General features: G+C 40.0%; 1 protein-coding gene across 2 annotated transcripts in view; it reads right to left on the bottom strand.

The window, feature by feature from the left end:
* Window positions 1–18,173, bottom strand: part of reln (reelin) — a 93,343-nt gene that overhangs the window by 36,946 nt on the left and 38,224 nt on the right. For both annotated transcript variants that reach the window (XM_075470124.1, XM_075470123.1), the window contains exons 3-4: window positions 16,380–16,518; window positions 5,632–5,702 (exon numbers count right to left, since the gene is read on the bottom strand). In XM_075470124.1, the coding sequence (XP_075326239.1) occupies window positions 5,632–5,702; window positions 16,380–16,518 (210 nt within the window). The remainder of the gene's footprint in view (window positions 1–5,631; window positions 5,703–16,379; window positions 16,519–18,173) is intronic.

Below are 18,173 nucleotides of genomic sequence, written 5' to 3'. Positions count from 1 at the left end.
ATGCAGTAGTGGTAAAGTTTAATGCTGACTGCAGAAGTTAGAGTTTTAGTAGCCTGCGTGGCTGCTACTGTTGCTGCTGCTCCACTGGCCCTTGAAGCTGAGCTCCATTTCTAAAATTCTGGCTTGGCAATAAAGCCCATTTAAAGGAGATCAAAGGGCCTTCTTTCTCCGTCTCGATCTCCCTTCCTTCCCCTCTAATCCTCCAGTGTTCAGAATATTTGAGGAGGTGCCATCAATCCCAGGACCTGTAACTCTTATGTTTATTGTTTCCAATTTACAATAATAGCTAACTGGGATTATTAAGAAAAAAAGACAGATAGGTGCTTATGGTAATGCTATCTAATATATTCAACCTGAAAGGACCACAAAAGTAAGTTTCTAGTAATTCATCCCTCACAAACTTACAGTCAAACAATTGGCTGGCAGATAATTCTGCTCTCGATCGTCTTCTCTGTGTCTGTATCAAACAAGACTTTCTAAATCACTTTCAGTCTTTCTAATGAGGCCATTTGGCTGGAAAAAGGCCCAGAAGAGATTTTTTTCCCCTTTTTGGTGGATAATCCCTTCAAGCTTCCAAAAAGGCCTGATTTACAGTTTTCTTTCTCTTCGCTTCATCACACTCTCCTGCTGTCTCTCACATTCCCTCTATCGCACCCATTCTGTCTTTCTCTTCCTCACCCTCTGTGCATCAGGAGCAGACAGTGGCTCTAATTTCACTTGGATTAAGCCCCTCTCACTTTCTTAAAGACTTCAATTACTGCCTCCTCTATTAGCAGCTCATCTCTACTAATTCCTGTATCTCCCTGGCCAGGGCTTAAACACACAAGCATGCATAGGGGCTCACACACATAGAAATACACACATACTCAGACAGCTTTGGCGTCCACAGCTGACCCAATCCTCCATGCACATACACAAATATACGCACAAAAAAGAAGGAAAAAAAAACAAATATGAAGTACTTTTTACTAAACTACATAAGGACTCAAATTGGATGAGTGCTGATAAGCAGAATTGGGGTTGGGGTACGACAAATGAGCATAAGCTTTGGCAGACTCAGACATCCTGACACAAAGACTATAGGGCACAAGTCATCTTAAATCTTCTCCCCCCTCTTCCAGCTCTAATCTCTTCTCACTCGTCTTTCCTCCGCACCCTGTAAAATGAACTCCCACTATTCCACTTTCCCTTGTTCCCTTCTTGTTTGCTCTTTTTTTTCTTTTCGTCTGACTCACATCCTTGATGGCGTGAACTGCATTTGAAGTTGAGTTGCTCTTGCCTAACTGATGGTTGCAATTACTGACTCACCATGGCACAGGATGCTGTTGTTTTTTCTTCTACTGTGACTTAAAAGAGGTGGTTCTCCGAGGTCAGACTGTAAACACTCCAGTCAGTGAAAACAGGGCTTTTGTGTGAGATTTAATTGGTGCTATTATAATAATCATAGGTGAGTGAAAGCCAGCAAAGAAGGAAGAATCACTGCTATATCTTAATTTCTATGCTACCTTTTTATCTGTGTTTTGAAGAGTAAAAAAAAGCCAAAGTGTGTCAAGCCAGAATAGGCTTATTCAACATGCAATTTTTTGCTTTTGTGTTAACTTCTAGGAAAAATATCTACTGTCCTAAAGTGTCTTAGAGATGACAGGAACAGCAGCGCATATTTTTCCACAAACCCCATCAACGCTTGGTTGCTTTGGGTGAGATTAAATGATTAAATAAGATGGGAGAAGTCTTAATGGCAGAAGAGCTGACAAGAGGCCTGGCAAGATGGTTAAAAAAGAAAAAAAAAGACAAGAAAAGATAGCTAGAAGAGACAGTAAGGACTCAAGAGGGGAAGACATACAGACAAACAAGGTCTCAAGATTTCTTGCCAGTGAGCAATGAGGGATGGCTGTCAGCCAGGCAAGCAGGCTGGCTAGCAGACTTGGTGGGTGGTGAGGAGGTGGGAGAGGCTAAACCACCCATCCCTCCTCAGTTACGCTGTGATCAGGCATCCCTCATGGGGCAGTGGCCTCTTTGAGTTATATGTGCCTTTAATAATCCATCTGGGGTGCAGTACACTTGGCCAGGCCCATAAAGGTCTGATTTATTTTCTTGCAGGAAATGAGAGGACCTGCGGATGCTGGGCAGAAAGCAGGGAGAGGTGGCCCTGCTGTCATGAGATACAGCTGATAGACGGCCTACATCGCCATTCAACAACTCCAATGTCTCCACCCTTTCCTAACCTATCACTATGTTTCAACATCCTCTATACTTCACCCATCTTGGCTTTTGGTCTTTTCATGGTCACTCAGCACAGGCTGAAATATATTTATATATATGTTTGCTTCAACTGCCTAGTTGTTTTTTGTTAGTTCTCCAGTACTGAAAACTGTAATGGTTATTTCTATTTTGCCCAGTCATGATATAAAGCATCTCTAAGTACGTGTGCAGACTGGTGTCACAAACATTCTGTAGCACTGTGTATTTAATTTCTGTCAGACTATTTTTTTGTCCTCTAAATCCACAAGTAAAGACAAAATATGGGGATTTTTAGAGCTTGTTTTTGGGGTGTAGATCAAAGGAACTTTGAAAAGGATGTAGCAGAGAAGATTTTGAGGCAGACTCAAGGGATGGGTGAAGAAGTGTGCAGGCACTGTAAAAAGGACCTGCAAGCACATGGGTGGTGGGAGTAGTGGGGGGTGGTGGGCCGCATCCCCCAAAACAGCGAGACAGATTAAATCACACACATATACACACAAAAATACATGTACACACGCACACAAATCCAGCCCTTGCTCATGTCTTCGAAGACTTTTAGAGGCTTTAGGATACTGAGAAGCAAAGACTTGCATGTCACACATTCCACTATGAGTTATTGGTTTAAGGTATATTCGTCTTCTTCTCTCTTTATCTTTAAATCTTGTTTTCACATTTGAATTTCTTTAAATGGCCAATGTCGCTGTTCATCTCTGCATCATTGTAAACTAAATCACACCTTCTTGCTTTAGCTCATTGGCTAATCCACCCTTTTGTTTCTTAAGTCTTCAACCTGGCTGATTGGTCCTGATTCCCTGTCTTTGGCTTCTCCGTTTCTATCCTCCCATTCCCTTTTTAACCTTCCCTCCCTCTCTTCTATGGGTCAAAACCCAGCTTTAGATAGCTTTCAATTCTCCAGCTCTTCAAAGCTAGAGTCTTAAGCACATGAACTTCTGAAGTGGATTGAGCTGGCCTCCATATCTTCTTTTAGTTCACTTTGAATACTAATGCCAAGATTTGGACTACCTTTGTTAAGAGCTGCCTGAACCCTCTTTGCTACTCTGCAGCTGATTTTAGGAACATAGCTTTCTGATCCCACACGGAAGGAAGAGTCGACAGCTCAGTGTCTCACCCACCAATAAATCCAACTTTAAGGGAACTAAGACAACAGTCATGATTTATGTATGGTTTACTTCAACTTTTTTTTCATACTTCTTTACGCAGTTCTAGTTTATGGAAAGCAAAAGTAATTCTCAAGTTTAATTTCTTATGTCAGAAACTTTGTTGTACATTCAGTCTTATTGCATTCTAACGGTTTTGTTTCTCTTCTTTTTTTTGTAAATCTGTACAGTTTTTTTTAAGTTCGCAGTTTGGGTTCACACCCAAGGGTAAGAGGAGATGACTTTAGTGAGTCAGATCAATAGAGTACGGTAAAATTTTGCTTGTCTTTGTTAAAACAATCCATAAATATTAGAAATGATCAGTCCTGTTTATGTTTGTTCCCTCCTGTCTAACATGGTTCAGCTTTTGTTGGTAATGCCATGTTTATTTCTCATTTGAAATATCAGCAATAATTGATTTAACTGGCACAGCAAAGAGTGGTGGCTTATCTACTGCCAACAGCATATCATATCCACTCTACTAATTTTTACACACATCCATCTTCTAAACCTTCTTAATCCATTGGATTAAGAGGTGGGCTGGAACCTATCCCAGCAGCCATTGGGCCATTGGGCTGCACCCTGGACAGATCGCCAGTCCATCACAGGGCTACACAAAGACAAATGAGACGTACAACCATGCAGACTCACACTCACTCCTAGGATCAATTTAGAATCACCAATTAACATAAGAAAGTAAGGAAGTTGGAGTACCTGGACAGAACCACGGGGAGAACATGCAAACTCACCAGATGGTATTCAAAAGAGGAACTCTCTTGCTGTGAGGCGACGGTGCTAACCACCACACCACTGTGCAGCCTTTACTTATTTTTGTTAAATGACAAATAATTAGAAATAACCCAAAACTTAAGTCGCTTGGAATTAATGATCTTCAAGGCACTCATCTGCACTATCTCTTCACGCTGCCACATTTGTCCTTCTATCCTACATCACCAATGAGGTAAAACTGTCATTAGTGACCCCTGTAATTTATATCTCTGCACTCCTCAGCTACTGGCTCTATGCATTCCATAACACTCTCACGACCACTATCCCATCTCACCTCACTCCACAACCATCACACATGTCGATTAGTTCACTGCTTGTTCCTCTAGCCTCTCCCATTTAAAAACGATCTCCTCCAAGGCCTAAAGTCTAAATCTCTGTTTTTCAGCTTGTTTGATGCGTGCAGCTGTGTGTTTGTGCGTGTGTGCGTGTGTGTGTGTGTGTGTGTGTGATACTGTGGGGCCTTGGCACTTTACAACTAAGTGACTGTTGTTGGCTGCAGATATTTAATGTGCAGGGGCAATGTGTCAGGGGTGGTGAGAGGATGAGCTCTCAGGCAAGGAGACAAAGGAGACCAGCCTTGTTGTCACTCTTCCAGTTGTGACTGGGCTCTATGCCTCATCTCTTCAATGAGGCACGGAGGCATGGTTTTGAGCACTCTCTGCTTGGCATCTATTATATCCCAAGTAGAGTCTCCAACGACCTGTCGAGGATTGTGCTTGTAAAGAGTCCTCGGAAGCTAACCACAGCTATGATTTCTTTTTTTCTAATCAAAACCCAGTTTTAATGTACACTCAGCACTCTGAGGCTCAGATTCTACTATTCTCCTCTCAAAACACAGACCAGAGCAGCATTTAGACTACTTCTCTACTTTCAGTATTAAAGTCAAAATTTTAATCTACAAGGAGGAGTTCTTGAGAGAGAAGGAGGGAAGCTTCTCTCCTGTAAACAAGCAATTATACACAGTCAGCATGCAGAGTGGAACTGCACTGTCTGTCAATAGCTACTTAAAGCTGTCAGAGAAAGTAGATGTTAGAAGTGTTGGCCATAAAGCGTAAATCTCTGGCAGAGAGAGTGAAGGGGGGTGGGGGCCCGAGTTTAGCATAAGCTGAAATTAAGCTGGCAATGTAGGACATTCGAATATCTCCAACTCTGGCTGCATCATTAGGCTGAAAGAAAGCCAGGAAGTGCTGCAATAGCACAGTCATGAAGAAGCAGCATATCAACTGCTTTGTGACATCCATTCTGACTGTATATGCACACATATGACAGACAGCGACAGGAGGTGAGAAGGGGGCATGGTGTGCATGCATGTGTTGGGAAACATGCAGGCACCTGTGTAGGTATGAAAATATCTACCTGTGAGTGCAGAATAAGCATTCATTATGCATGTGTCATGTCACACACAAGAAAAGAGGAGTATCAGTGTGTCGTCCCTTTTACCCACCTCCTTGCTCACAGAGCTGCTGGGCCAGTGCATCCTTGAAAATGATCTGTCCTCGATGTGTTGCTGTGGCTCTGGGAGAGGGAATGAGAGAGCAGAAAAAGAGAAGGAGAGAAAGACCATTAAAATAAACAGCACCAAGGGGAAAGTTAACTTGTTGTTCTGATTATAAAGTTTGAAGATTGATTTGGCACAGATGGCATCATTTCCCACTTAGCCAAAATGTGTTGCAGAGCTCTACACAAAAGAGATTTTCGGAGAAAATGTTATGATGTGACTTTGAGGTGAAAACAAGAAACCTAGAAAAACAAATATGAATTTCAACAAGCTTCTCTGAGACTAAATTTACACAGATGTACACAATGTTACTTTCATATGTATACCTGAAATGACAAACAGTCCAGAGTAAACAGCAATCAAGGCTTACTTCACTCACATTATTTTATGTTAATGAAATAACACTTGTGGTATAAAACAAAATGTGGGTTATCAAATATCTTCCATCATCCTTCAGTGCACTACCACTCTATAATGGCAGGTGTAAATCTAATTGTATGTTGCAAGCTGCATGTGCAGAATGGGATATGGATTTTCTTCCACTGGCCATGAAATACAGTATTCATCTGAAAGTGGAGAGATCCTGTAAAAGAGGAGGAAATAGTTTAGAATATGGCAGGATCTTTTACACACATACTGAGACATGCAGGACTGTACCGAAGCTGTGTAGAAAGAGACTCAAGATCACCTGTGAAAGCAGAATTATCCTTTGTAAAAATGCACCTTGCATCTTGAGCACAAATGATGGTTTCCATTTTAAAGTATAAAATAAAAATAACAATAAGAAGTAAGAATTTAAAGGAGGATAAAACAAATAAAAAGAAGACTAAAAATAAGAGAATGAAGACTTCAGATTTCAGAAGGGTTTCTGCAGTTTTCAGAGGGGCCCTGAAATGTAAGTTTTTGAGCTATTTATAGCTTATTTCAGTTAATGGAAGCAGAAAAACAGCCGGTTTAGAGGTCCCAGAAAGGAAACTTCTGTGCATTTATGCTACACTTTTAGATGGCTTGTAAAAACTGAATTATCCTAAAACATTTTCCCCATATAATAGACTGAGTAAAACCAACTGTGGAGGGGACAAGGTCAGAAGCATAAAGAGGGAAAATATCACAGCTTGGCTGTGTTTTTTCAAACACTCATCCATCAAGGGGAGTACAGCAGTGCACCAGTTGCCTCATCTGGCACACAAACTTTTTTCAAATGTCGCAATTAGAGTTTGCTATTAATCATTAAAATCATGTGTGGCTCGTAAATCTGAGCAACCTCCCGCTGAAATGCACACAGACGCGTAAAGATGTGTGCCACCCACGTACAGTGAGGAGAGGTCTTCGAGGAGCACTGGTTGAACTCTTCCATTCAAGTGCATACTTGTGTTCCTCGCACTGGATGTCTCTGAGTTCAAAGCATTCCGAGGATCCAAAGACACTACACGTGATTTTGGTTTAGATTTTAGTTAGTCAAAATGTTTTAGTTAATCAATGATATTTGGTGACTGATCACAAGTGGACAGCTTTAAGTAAAATGGTGAAACGTCATCATCATACAACTTTTGGCTATGTAATTTCAGCACTGTGAGTACAATTGTGTTCTGCAACACACTGATGGACTGCTTACTTCACTTCCTCCACTTCCTACTGCTAGGGGAAAAAAAGCATTTGGTAGAAGCCTACAAGTTGGGTACAAGCAGTTTCTTGTAGAATATTTGTAGAAAAACTATACATATAATGGGTTCTGGTAGTATACCGGGCTACTCAGGAATGTGCAGATTTGGGTTTGAAAAGCAGTGCAAAACTGCGTCAAATAGAAATGGTAATTATGAAGAGGGACATGAGGTCGGATCACTAGTGGTTACTCGAAGCACGTGTGGAGATATATTCTAGCCAGGTGTGAACTGACGCACTTAGAGCTTTCCTATCCTATGGACACTATCAAAGCAGTTTTTCATGTGTTATGCTACATCCGGTCACCACATGTCTATAAGAGAAGATTAAGTGGGTGAGGACAAGACGGCGGGTGCTTGAGTCAGTGAGGCAAAAAGACTCCGTGTTTCTCCTTATTCATCATTTCTCTCTCCTTCTCTACATCTCCATACAGAATTGGCCCTTCAGCTCCCAAACTCTACCTACCCTGCAGACTCAGGCCTTTTACGGGTGCCAAGGCATTTACACGTTCATCTCAGCTCATGAATAATGAATAGGCCTCTCATTAATTAATGAAGACTCTCTTGTGCCTGCGCAGAGCTGGGGAGAAAACACACTTAATTACACTCATATTTCAGAATTGGTGAAAACTAATTTGAGGTTGGTATTTATGAATTAAAGATGGCGCGTAACGAACAGTGGGTGGGGATGTAGGACCAAGGTCCTTAAATATTTACTAAACAACTCAAGCTCACTTAACAGATTTTGCTCTGTGTCAGGAGATAGGAGGGCTCTATCAAAAACCTTTTTACCAAAAGACTTTTATACAAATCGAACAAGCACACACACTCACTCACATGACTTTGACAGCAACCCTTTAAAGAAAGGGCAGAAAAAAAAATCCAAAAGATACATTACACATAGAAAAGTACTCATGCTGGAATGTTAAAATAAAAGGCATCATATGGAAAACTAAAAAAGAGGTTTTGTGTTCAAGTGCGAGTATATTACTAGTAAAATGAAACAAATTTGACGAAAGGAAAATCACTACATTACTACAAAGAGAACACAAATTGTTAAAGTGAGATTATTGTTCTAGATATTACATTTATATATAACTAATTATGTTTAAGCATATGTGTCATTGACAGTTCGAGAAACAATAAAATGTCAATGTTTTCTTTCTCCTCAAGACATAAAAAAGGCAAAACATCTATATATGTTACGGGCAAAAGTGTAAATTTCTACCTTCAAATAGTGTGAGTTCATAAGGGTCTTTTAACTTAATAGTATCTAATGTCATTAATGAAATAGCCAGAAGAGGGCATTTAGTCTGAGCTAAAGATTGTGTGATCAGCGCAGCGCGGCACCGATGTCACTCTCCAGTGGTTCCTCAGCGTGTGACTCTCATTACCGTCCACACTCTGGGATCCACACAAACATGCTGAGAGATTGGATACACACAAATTATTCACTGAACAGCTAAACGTTAATTTGACTTTCTGTGAGGTTAGCAGTGGGTGGGGCAATTAAAGGTCTTCATTTGCTGTTTTTTTCTTTTCTCTCCTTCCTCTGATTCATTTGAAGGCTCACTCATTTTCTGCAAATAGGTGCCACCCTCTTCTCTTTCATTGGTCTGTAGTAGAAAACCTGAGATGGGCAAAAGTGAAAGACTGAACAAATGAAGAAAAAGATGAGACAGAATGGAGGATGAAGTCAGGGAGCAGGGTTAGGGATTTGGTCAGAGAGCCTTTCAAAGACCACAATCTGCTGTAAAAAAAAAAAAAAGATAAGATGGCGAGTAAAGGCAGACACACATGCACTCTCTAAGCCATATATGAGCTTTAACATGTATGCAGATGGACAGGCTGTCACTCAAAGAGCTCCCCAAAGGGCCAGGAGTGGGTAATTACCAAGCATGTCCTCCATGTTAGATTACATGTTGCTGTTGGCCAGAAGTATCCCCCAGGACCCAGCTTGACAGCTCTCTGCTAACCACTTACACATACATGCATGTTGCACACTCACGCACTAATACACACACACACACACACTCTACAGCCTACAGCAATATGCATATTAAATACAGTTACTACTCCTTAAAAAACAGGAGTGAATGCACAGTCCCACACAAGCAAAAGCTTGTTAAACCAGGTTGATGATTTTCTTTCCACACAAAGAAATATTTCCGAGGGTAGCGAACACACATGTTGGCTCACTCCTCTGCCTTCTTTAGACAAAACTCCCAATCCATTCTAAAATCCCAATAAAAGCTTCTTTTTTTTTTTTTTTCTCACAGCTCATGAGGCCTGTCTGGTAATCATGATTATTACAAGGAGTTTGTATTGTTGATTTATCCTCCTTGTTGAGAACCAGCTGTGGTTATGACACTGCAGTCTAGGACGGTGTAGTCGCAAAGGTAAAGACAGAGCAATGAAATCTACAAAATTCGGTTATCTCGCGCAATTTAACTGACTCTGTGGATGTGCATTACTCCCTACCACTCCCCCTAACCCCAAATTAATTAGTTGAAAATGGCTCTTGGAGAACATGCAAATTTAATGAAGTTCTACAGAGGAGGGATTTGGGAGTTGTTTGGCAAATCACCTGCTTGTTAACACAGGGTCATTGAACGTTTTGGCTCTAAATACAGCCAGAAGAAACATAGTTATTACTTAGTATACAGCTTAAAGAGAAATTGACCTTGGCTTCTGTTAGTGGGTAATGATTAAAGAAATTAGAAAAGCAACATTAGCTACTCAGGAGTAAATGTGTGAAGAAGGCAAGAAACAGAGCTGGTTCAACAAAAGCTGTTGCTTTTCAGAAAATCAGAGAAAGAAAATCAGCTTTATAGACATCCCTGTTCTGCCCGTCATACAATCGCAGCGTGAATCAGACGAAGAACATTGGGAGGAGATAGGGAAGAAAAAGCTGTAAATACACCGAGTTAACAACAGACAGAAGAATCTCTGCCAGCCGCCATGTCTTGTATTTATCAAAATAGAACATAGTTTGACACAAGAAATGTACATCTGGGGCAGCTCCCTCAGCAATGGCTCATTATGCTGCATTTAAATTCAAGGGCTTTTCTTTTTTTTTCAATTTTCATGCTCTATTTCATCTCGATCTGTTAAGGTGGTCTATGTCCCAGCAGGTGGGACAGTGACCTTCTCAATAATGAGACTCTGATGTTAGTGATGTGGACAATATGTGGCAGTATTGATTGCAATACTGGCGTCTACCATGCATATAACTGCGTACATCTGTGTCTGTGCAAACTAAGGTATGCACATAATTAGAGGGGTCATGGGCCATCCCCTGGGAAATAAGGAAATATCAATAAAGATTGAATCTTTATGGTGAACTGCAACAGGATCCTGGGTTCGCCTGGAAGAGTCAACAATTTACTGTTAAATTCTAAAAATCTGGCAATTTGAAAAGTTTAAGAGTGTTTGAATATGTTTAATATAAGAGCCGATGTATGTGAATGTGTGATACATGAATACTGGAATTATAAAGAAGAAGAGTGTTAGATTTGCAGCTCTGGTTTTCTTTTATGTCAGATTTATGTGTTGTGCCATTTTTCACATTTCTTCTCAATATTTCTGTGTACAATGCCAAAATCCAATTACTCTGATTACTCCGATTCATGGTCGTTGGACCAAAGTCTACAGTGAATCTGTCACACAGCTACAGGCTACTTCGGAGCTTTATTAAAGAGGAAAGCTCGTTAACCAGTAATCTCATGTTAAAACAGGCTCAATTGACTGACATGACCACTAACAAATCAATGGAGCAGACTAATACCAGGAGAAATGAGGAGCTGAGTGAGATAGGCCAGCTTTCAACTGGATGCCTCAACTCTGACCTCTGAATGTTCTAAACCCGATGTGCTAAAATAATTAGACACTTTTATATGACACTCGAAAAAAATCACTGTTTGTCCAAAACCAGACTTTTGAAATGCATGTAAACATGTTCTCAAAACCAGACTAACACAGAGAGACAATGTGATTGGGAATTGAATCACTCGTGCATCTGTTCGCTCAACTTAAGTCAAATGAGCCAAGAGACCCTCCGCAGTGTCAGGCTATACTAATACAGCTGAATTCTAAAAAAAGTTGTTCTCAATCACATTTTTTCTAAGTTGAGTTTACGAGTTACTTTTGTCAAACAGCTAAAGAAGATTGTGTTTGAAAGCAGCCCATTACAACTACCTGTCAACTTGTGGTCACTTGAAGTATTTCCAGGCCTACTCTCTTCCCAGATTTTAGAACTGCAGCATCACCTGACAGCTACACTTGTGTGTCTTCAGTGTTCTCTTCAGTGTTTGATATTCTTCAGTCAATAACTCAATTCTGCTCCTGTGCATGTATACTTAGACAAGGATGGTGGTTGTCGAGCTGTACCCACAGGTCGACTAAACTGTGTGTGTAACCATGTTGGATTAACATGTTTTCATATATTTTTCAAAGTATCGTTCTGGTTAGATTTACACAATTATACTTTTTTTCTAGTATCACGTCAACGCGCAAAGTGTGCCATTAGATCTGCAAACATCCTTCTCCTCAGGGAGACACTTTAGAAAGAGAGCTTACATGCAATAATTAAAGCAATCTCCGACCCAGCATCTGTGTGAGTCCCGAAGGAAGACAGCGCAAAACACTATTCACATATATACTAACACATAAAGATATGCTCAGGCAGGGCTGAATGTGGGCATACATACATACACCCATGGACAAGGCATAACATCAGTTGCACAGAGTTATACATAGCACTAAGCTTGATGTTGAATATGTTTCGAGGAAGCTTCTTGTCGTTAGAGAGATTTGAAACACACACAACTATAATATTTGCCGTCAGGGTGTAAATGAAGAGAAAAATTAAATGAAGCAACATACCAGCGCATCTTTGCTGTCACTAGAAGCTTTTTAACCATTCTCACCTCTGCTAAGTGCAACAAAGCATTCAGTACATTATGTAGTTGTGTGAACTGTCGTGCTTCGGTAAATACATAAATGTGTGATTTGGTTTGGTTTTTTTAAGTATGAAAAAGTTTGACTTGCAGAACATGTTCTTTAAAGGGACACTATGTCATTTCTTCCCCCATCTAGTGGTGCAATTTTATTTTGCAAAGTGGAATGAATTTGCTCTCTAGCGCCTCGCGTTTTCAAATGTGCGTTGCAACTTCTTGAACTACGGGAGGCGGTATGTGTCAAGATTCAAGAAGCTGTGTAGATTCAGACTCAAGGTCCATACAAACAAAAAGACATCAAGACACACAGTACAAAGGATTACATAACACACATACAATAACACTATGAATACAGATGACAGATAACATGTCAGATAACATAAGTTGACATAGCCTTTGGTGTGCAAGCAATGCAATTAGTCATATTCCGGGAGTTACCGGAAGTGACGTCGATGCAGTGGTAGCGTTAGCAGCAGTGTGTAGTTGCTATCTGGCAAGTGTTCTTTTAAATAAACTCCCGGTAAACTTACAAACTTTCTAATGCCTCGTTTTGTGAGTTAAGAGCCTATGTGTACTACGGCAGAAGTTTGGTAACAATCAATGCATTATTAGTGGGATACTTTACGAGATAAAATCTATTTACCATTAGCCCCAGTAATAAGCCATTCGGCGGACGTGACGTCAAAATGACGTAATTTCCGCTTCCAGGCCTGGCGTTGGGGAAAACGCGATTCGAAGTGCTTTATGTCCCTCTCGTCGTTTTTCATAGACCGGAAGGACATGGCAGCCTCCATAGAGCTTGCCCGCTCTATGTAAATACAGACAAGTTATTCTTCACTCAGGAGGATAATTGAGATTTTTGACAGAGATAATTTTACACCAATGAGGACTAATTTATGAATGAATATGTTGATTTGAGCTAATAAATGACTTAATATATTACATAGTGTCCCTTTAATAGTTTAGTATTTAACCCCAATTCTGTCTTTACATAAACATGCTGCTTTTCAAATTAAATGACCTGTGATAAAGACTGAGCTCTCCAACTCGGTAATTTGGTTTTCTTGTCCTTTCTTTGAACATGCTCTGCAATTATTTTCTTGCTTATCTCCTAAAAGGGCAGCAACTTTTGTATTCATAGTGGTATTTTTTCATTTTTTGGTCAAAGTGTAGCCAATTTGCTATGCAGCTGTACATTTTCAAACATTTTCATTTTTGTTATTTGCAAAGCCCCACAGAAAGAGAGGATTGTCTGTAACTCTCTAGGCTATTTACTTTATGTTCATTTACATGATGATATACTGATGCAGCTGTATATTTTCAATCTATGAAGGGCTATTATTATGGGGGTTTAATTTGATAACAGTAGTCTTTGCAGAGTTGAATGCAATCATTTATTTTTAAGTGCTTGTGACATAATACATGTGGCATTTAGCCCAATCTGTATAAAATACCAGTAAGTATATGTAGCACATAGTCATTCAGCCTAGTAATACTAGAAAATGATTTTTGGTTATCCAGCTCTGTCTGCTTTAATACTTTTCATCTTTTCTCTTTTGTTCAGTGTTATGCACATAATGTCACCAAGCAGCATAATGGGTAAACAGAATAACTTCAAAATAAAACTGAAGACATCTCTGATGCCGACTGAAGACAATAAAAGGCTGGAAATGTACAATCCACTCATTTAGCACAATTTCTAAAGGCTGTCACTAATTTTGTGGCGCACATGACAACACTTTTCAGGAAAGAACAAAGCATTTTTTCTCAGCGAGGTGTAAGAGTGCCATGATTTTTATATATATCTGTGTGTATGTGTGTGTTTTCCCCGGTCCTGCACCTCCTCTTCTTCAAGGCCTCTCCTTCTCTTTAGGTGGCAATTTACAGCCGTCCAGAAAATGAGTTCCTCTGGATGCCCACGTCATGGCACTCTATCACACTGCTGCTAGTGATGGGTTACCAGGGACACTCCTACAATATCGGCCATAAAACTGCTCAGAAGGCCTGTATTAATGCAGCGGTGGACCGGTTCCAGTCGTCTGAAGGACGGATGATGTCTGGGACTTTAATTTAAGCACTCATGGTGGCGCTTGTGGAAAAAGAGTCCTTGTATCAATCAGGGCAGGAGTGCTATTGGCTAGAGCAGGAGAGTACATTAATTACATTTCTTTACCGTCATGGTGGGTGTAATTTCTGTTAAACCTGAATTATTCTAACCTTATTTTGACTTGTGAGAGATTAAAGCATCTATTTCAAAACTGCACTAATTGGAAAGTTTTGATTCATATAAACCAAGATGCATAAACAAAATTTGAGTGAAAGTGACAGCCGAATTTCTCCAACCAAATCTCAACGTCAAAGCGCGCCTTGGGTTAGGCCAGACAGCCCATGCCTGTTGATTCCCTCCACTTAAACCTGGGAGAGGATGATGTAGATGGGAGCTGTGAACTGTAACAGGGTGCTATGAGTATGTTTGTATATGTGTCTTTATGTGTCCAAATGAGAAGCAGTCCTCAGCTAACTGGAGAGTGACTGGCTGACTTTGATAAGGTCAGCCGCAGGGGCCCTTATTGTCATACAATCGTGGCCCTCTTTCGCCTCCACTTTCATCAGAACTGGCACACTGTGGTTCTATGGTTTACACTCACACATAAACACATTGTACATGCATGCACATGCACACAAATACTCAGGAAAAACACAATCCTTGTAAGCTGACACACACTCAACAGTAAATGTGTTAGCTGGCAGACAAAAAAAAGAAAGCCAGTAAATCTGTTTGCCCCAGTGGATTTTGTCTATCTAATGGCTCCATTTCAGAAATTCCCCTTGCTAAATCTGAGTGTGTTTGTCCAATAAAAGTCAGTCTTTTTTTTCCAGGAACTCATTGAGGGATGCTTGCAAGTATTGCCATATCATTTAACTTTGTTTTAGCAAGAATGAGAAAATTAGCCTCAATTTATAAATAAAAAGAAATTTTAAAATCGCATGATACTGATGTTTACATATTTAGATTTCTATGAAAAACATTTAGCTAAAATGAAAGACTGTGAATTACCAGTCATATTTACACACAGGTACATTTTAAATAATCTTTTGCAACGTGTGCTCCTGTGGCTCTGCATGTGATCAACCCTTTTCCTCTCCATGACTACGCCAAATAGTTAAAAATAATATTAATTGCATTTTGACTGACTGTCAGCATGTGGCTGTAAATCTTCAGCCAAGATAACTAGAGGGAAAGAGTTACGTGGTGTTTTGAAAGGAATGAGAAGGAAAAAGTGATTAACAGCAAGACAAGACAATTAAGGAGGGGAGAAAAAAAAAGAAGAGAGACCAGAGCAGTTCACGATCTGTTCCTTTGTACAGTATGACAGTCAAATAGTCAGTAATATTTAGGGAAACATAAACAAGAAAGCAAAGTCACCTTTAACTGTGCTCTGCTGTAGAGTTTTTTCAAATGTGATCAAATCTGAATAAAGTGCCTAAACATTTGTGTTATGGTGGGAGTAGGGTAGTTTCTTCCTAATGCCTCTTTATGTAATATCATGAAGGAAGAACGTTTGGATTTTTTCAGTACAAAAAGTGTGTGTGTGGCTCATATCACACCCATCCTCAGGGGATTGGTGGATCTGACCGGCCGCATACACATTTTACAGTGAGAAGGGCGGCAGGCTGAATAAAAGGATGGAGATATTTCCAATTATTCTCGGCAGGCTAAACACAGACGCATACAAACCTGCCATATTGGCTATATTGAGCATAAATACTAACTCTGTCCCCAGTTTAACCTCGAGATGATAGGATGACCCTTTAACATCTTTTCTGAGGCTCAGAGAGGGAAAACACCACCGATGATGTCAGCTGATAAGCCTCTCTTAAGCTTTCTGGATCAACGTGGAGCCACACAACATTAGCAGATAGGTTTATGACTTCCTTGTCTGTGGTAGACACGTGGCAGCTGTTAAGGTCGTAGCCAGGATCATAAGGCCACCCTGCTGCAGTTTTATTGTGTTGTTCAGTGTTTACTCTTTACTGTTGTTCACATGTCTGCATGCAAACACATGTGACTTACAGAAAATTGACACAGCCAGTGCCGGGTGGTGGGGCAATCCAGACGAAACTGAAGCTGGTGGAGGGCTGGTGGCTGACATGAGAAGCCACCACGCTGCAAACAAACTGGGTTCCAGAAAACTGACGATCAGGCATCACACCTAGAAAACAGGGGGGGGGGGGGGGGGGGGGGATGAGTAAAAGACAAAAAAGGACACATGAAAAGTTTACAACAGTGAGTTAGATCTATTAGCCTGAAACATTTTACAAACACCTGCCAGTTTTCAGTTTGTTTTTGCCAGCCAGACATCAACTTTCTTTTCTCCACAGTTGTATGGTTTCATTTATCAGCTCTCAAATGTTAGGACATATCGACATTTATCCATATTTTTGTTGATACATAATTATTGGAGCACCTGTCTGCTGTTCGATGTATAATTGTTTGTATGTACCACCTTTTTCAAGCTCATTAAAAAAAAACAAAAAAAAAACACATTTATCCTTGTAAAGTTTACACCGTGTGGAAAGCCTTCATATAAGATTTTTATCAGTGCTAACCTCCCAGAAAACATTCTATGAGCCCAAGACAATCACAAAAACACATGTGATGAAGAAAAATACATTTAAGTGATGAAGTCCAGTCTCAACAATAACGGTCGCCTGCTTGCCCTGAGCAACTAGACTCTGTGCTTGGGAAGTGGAAAATCTCTTGCAGCTGTCCAATCAATCAAGTGAAAACATTTGTGATGTCTTCAGGTATTTTTCCATATTGAAAACTGTTATATTGTAGTTAGCTGTCCACTAGCCATCCCTGCTGCTTTGTGCTGAGTCTGTCTTCCAATCACAGGCTGCATTAACAATTTGTGGACCAACAAGATCCTGAAGTCCTTCTGCTAACGAAAAATGCGGCGCAAGTGACCAGGTGAAGTTGGGTTTAAAATATTTTTTTTAACCGCGTGAGTGTAATCAAGTTTGTGGAGAAAAAAAAGCCAGTAAAACTGAACAGAAACAAAGGAAAACACAGAGTCCCTGGGTGCACGAGAATCCGGAGAAAGGTACAATGTCATCTGCTACTTTTCAGGAGTTCCCGCAAAAACGCAGACAGGTTGAAAGATTGTCCACCATGTAATATTAATGTTGTTATTAAACATTTATGCTCTGTTATATATGCAGTAGCATTAACATATGATAACTACTGCTGTTTTTAATAAGGCAACTTACTTTGCATGTTTGCAGTTTTAACTAATCTGCTTTCTAACAAGCAGAGCAGCAAACTGAACTTTATTACTGAAGTTTGAATCAGGGGACAAAAAAAACCCTCCTCGTGCAGCTGACATCTGTAACCATGCTGATGCGGTGCAGATAGAACATAATTACCACGTTTTTCTTCTTTATATTAGTACATATGAAAGTAGAAATAAACATAAAACTGCTACTAACTTGTCAAAGAACAGTTTCAGGTAAACATTGGACAAAAAGACTAGATTTCAGTTAGTCATTAGCCACAGCAAGTGCTACTTGATACTTGTCATTACATTTTGTTCATCAAGTAAAAAAAAAAACTCTTTACGAAGTTGTCTTTTTTGTATTACGTCATTCTTTATGAAAAAAAAGGTTTTATACCAAAAAAGTACCAAAATACTCATGTTGATGATGACACTGTCATCGCCACAGTATGTTTTGTGCTTACATTATGTATAATAACAGGTCAAATCCCTGTTGATTGTTTGTTTTTAAATCAGATCTTGTACTGCACAAGTAAAACATATCTGAAGGCGAGGGTTTAATGTCAAGACCAGTTAGCCAAAAAAAATTA

The sequence above is a fragment of the Odontesthes bonariensis genome, chromosome 7 (assembly GCF_027942865.1).
Source record: "Odontesthes bonariensis isolate fOdoBon6 chromosome 7, fOdoBon6.hap1, whole genome shotgun sequence".
In the NCBI taxonomy this organism is placed as follows: domain Eukaryota; kingdom Metazoa; phylum Chordata; class Actinopteri; order Atheriniformes; family Atherinopsidae; genus Odontesthes; species Odontesthes bonariensis.
Note: the sequence above shows the minus strand (reverse complement) of the source record. Positions and strands in the feature narration are given on the sequence as shown.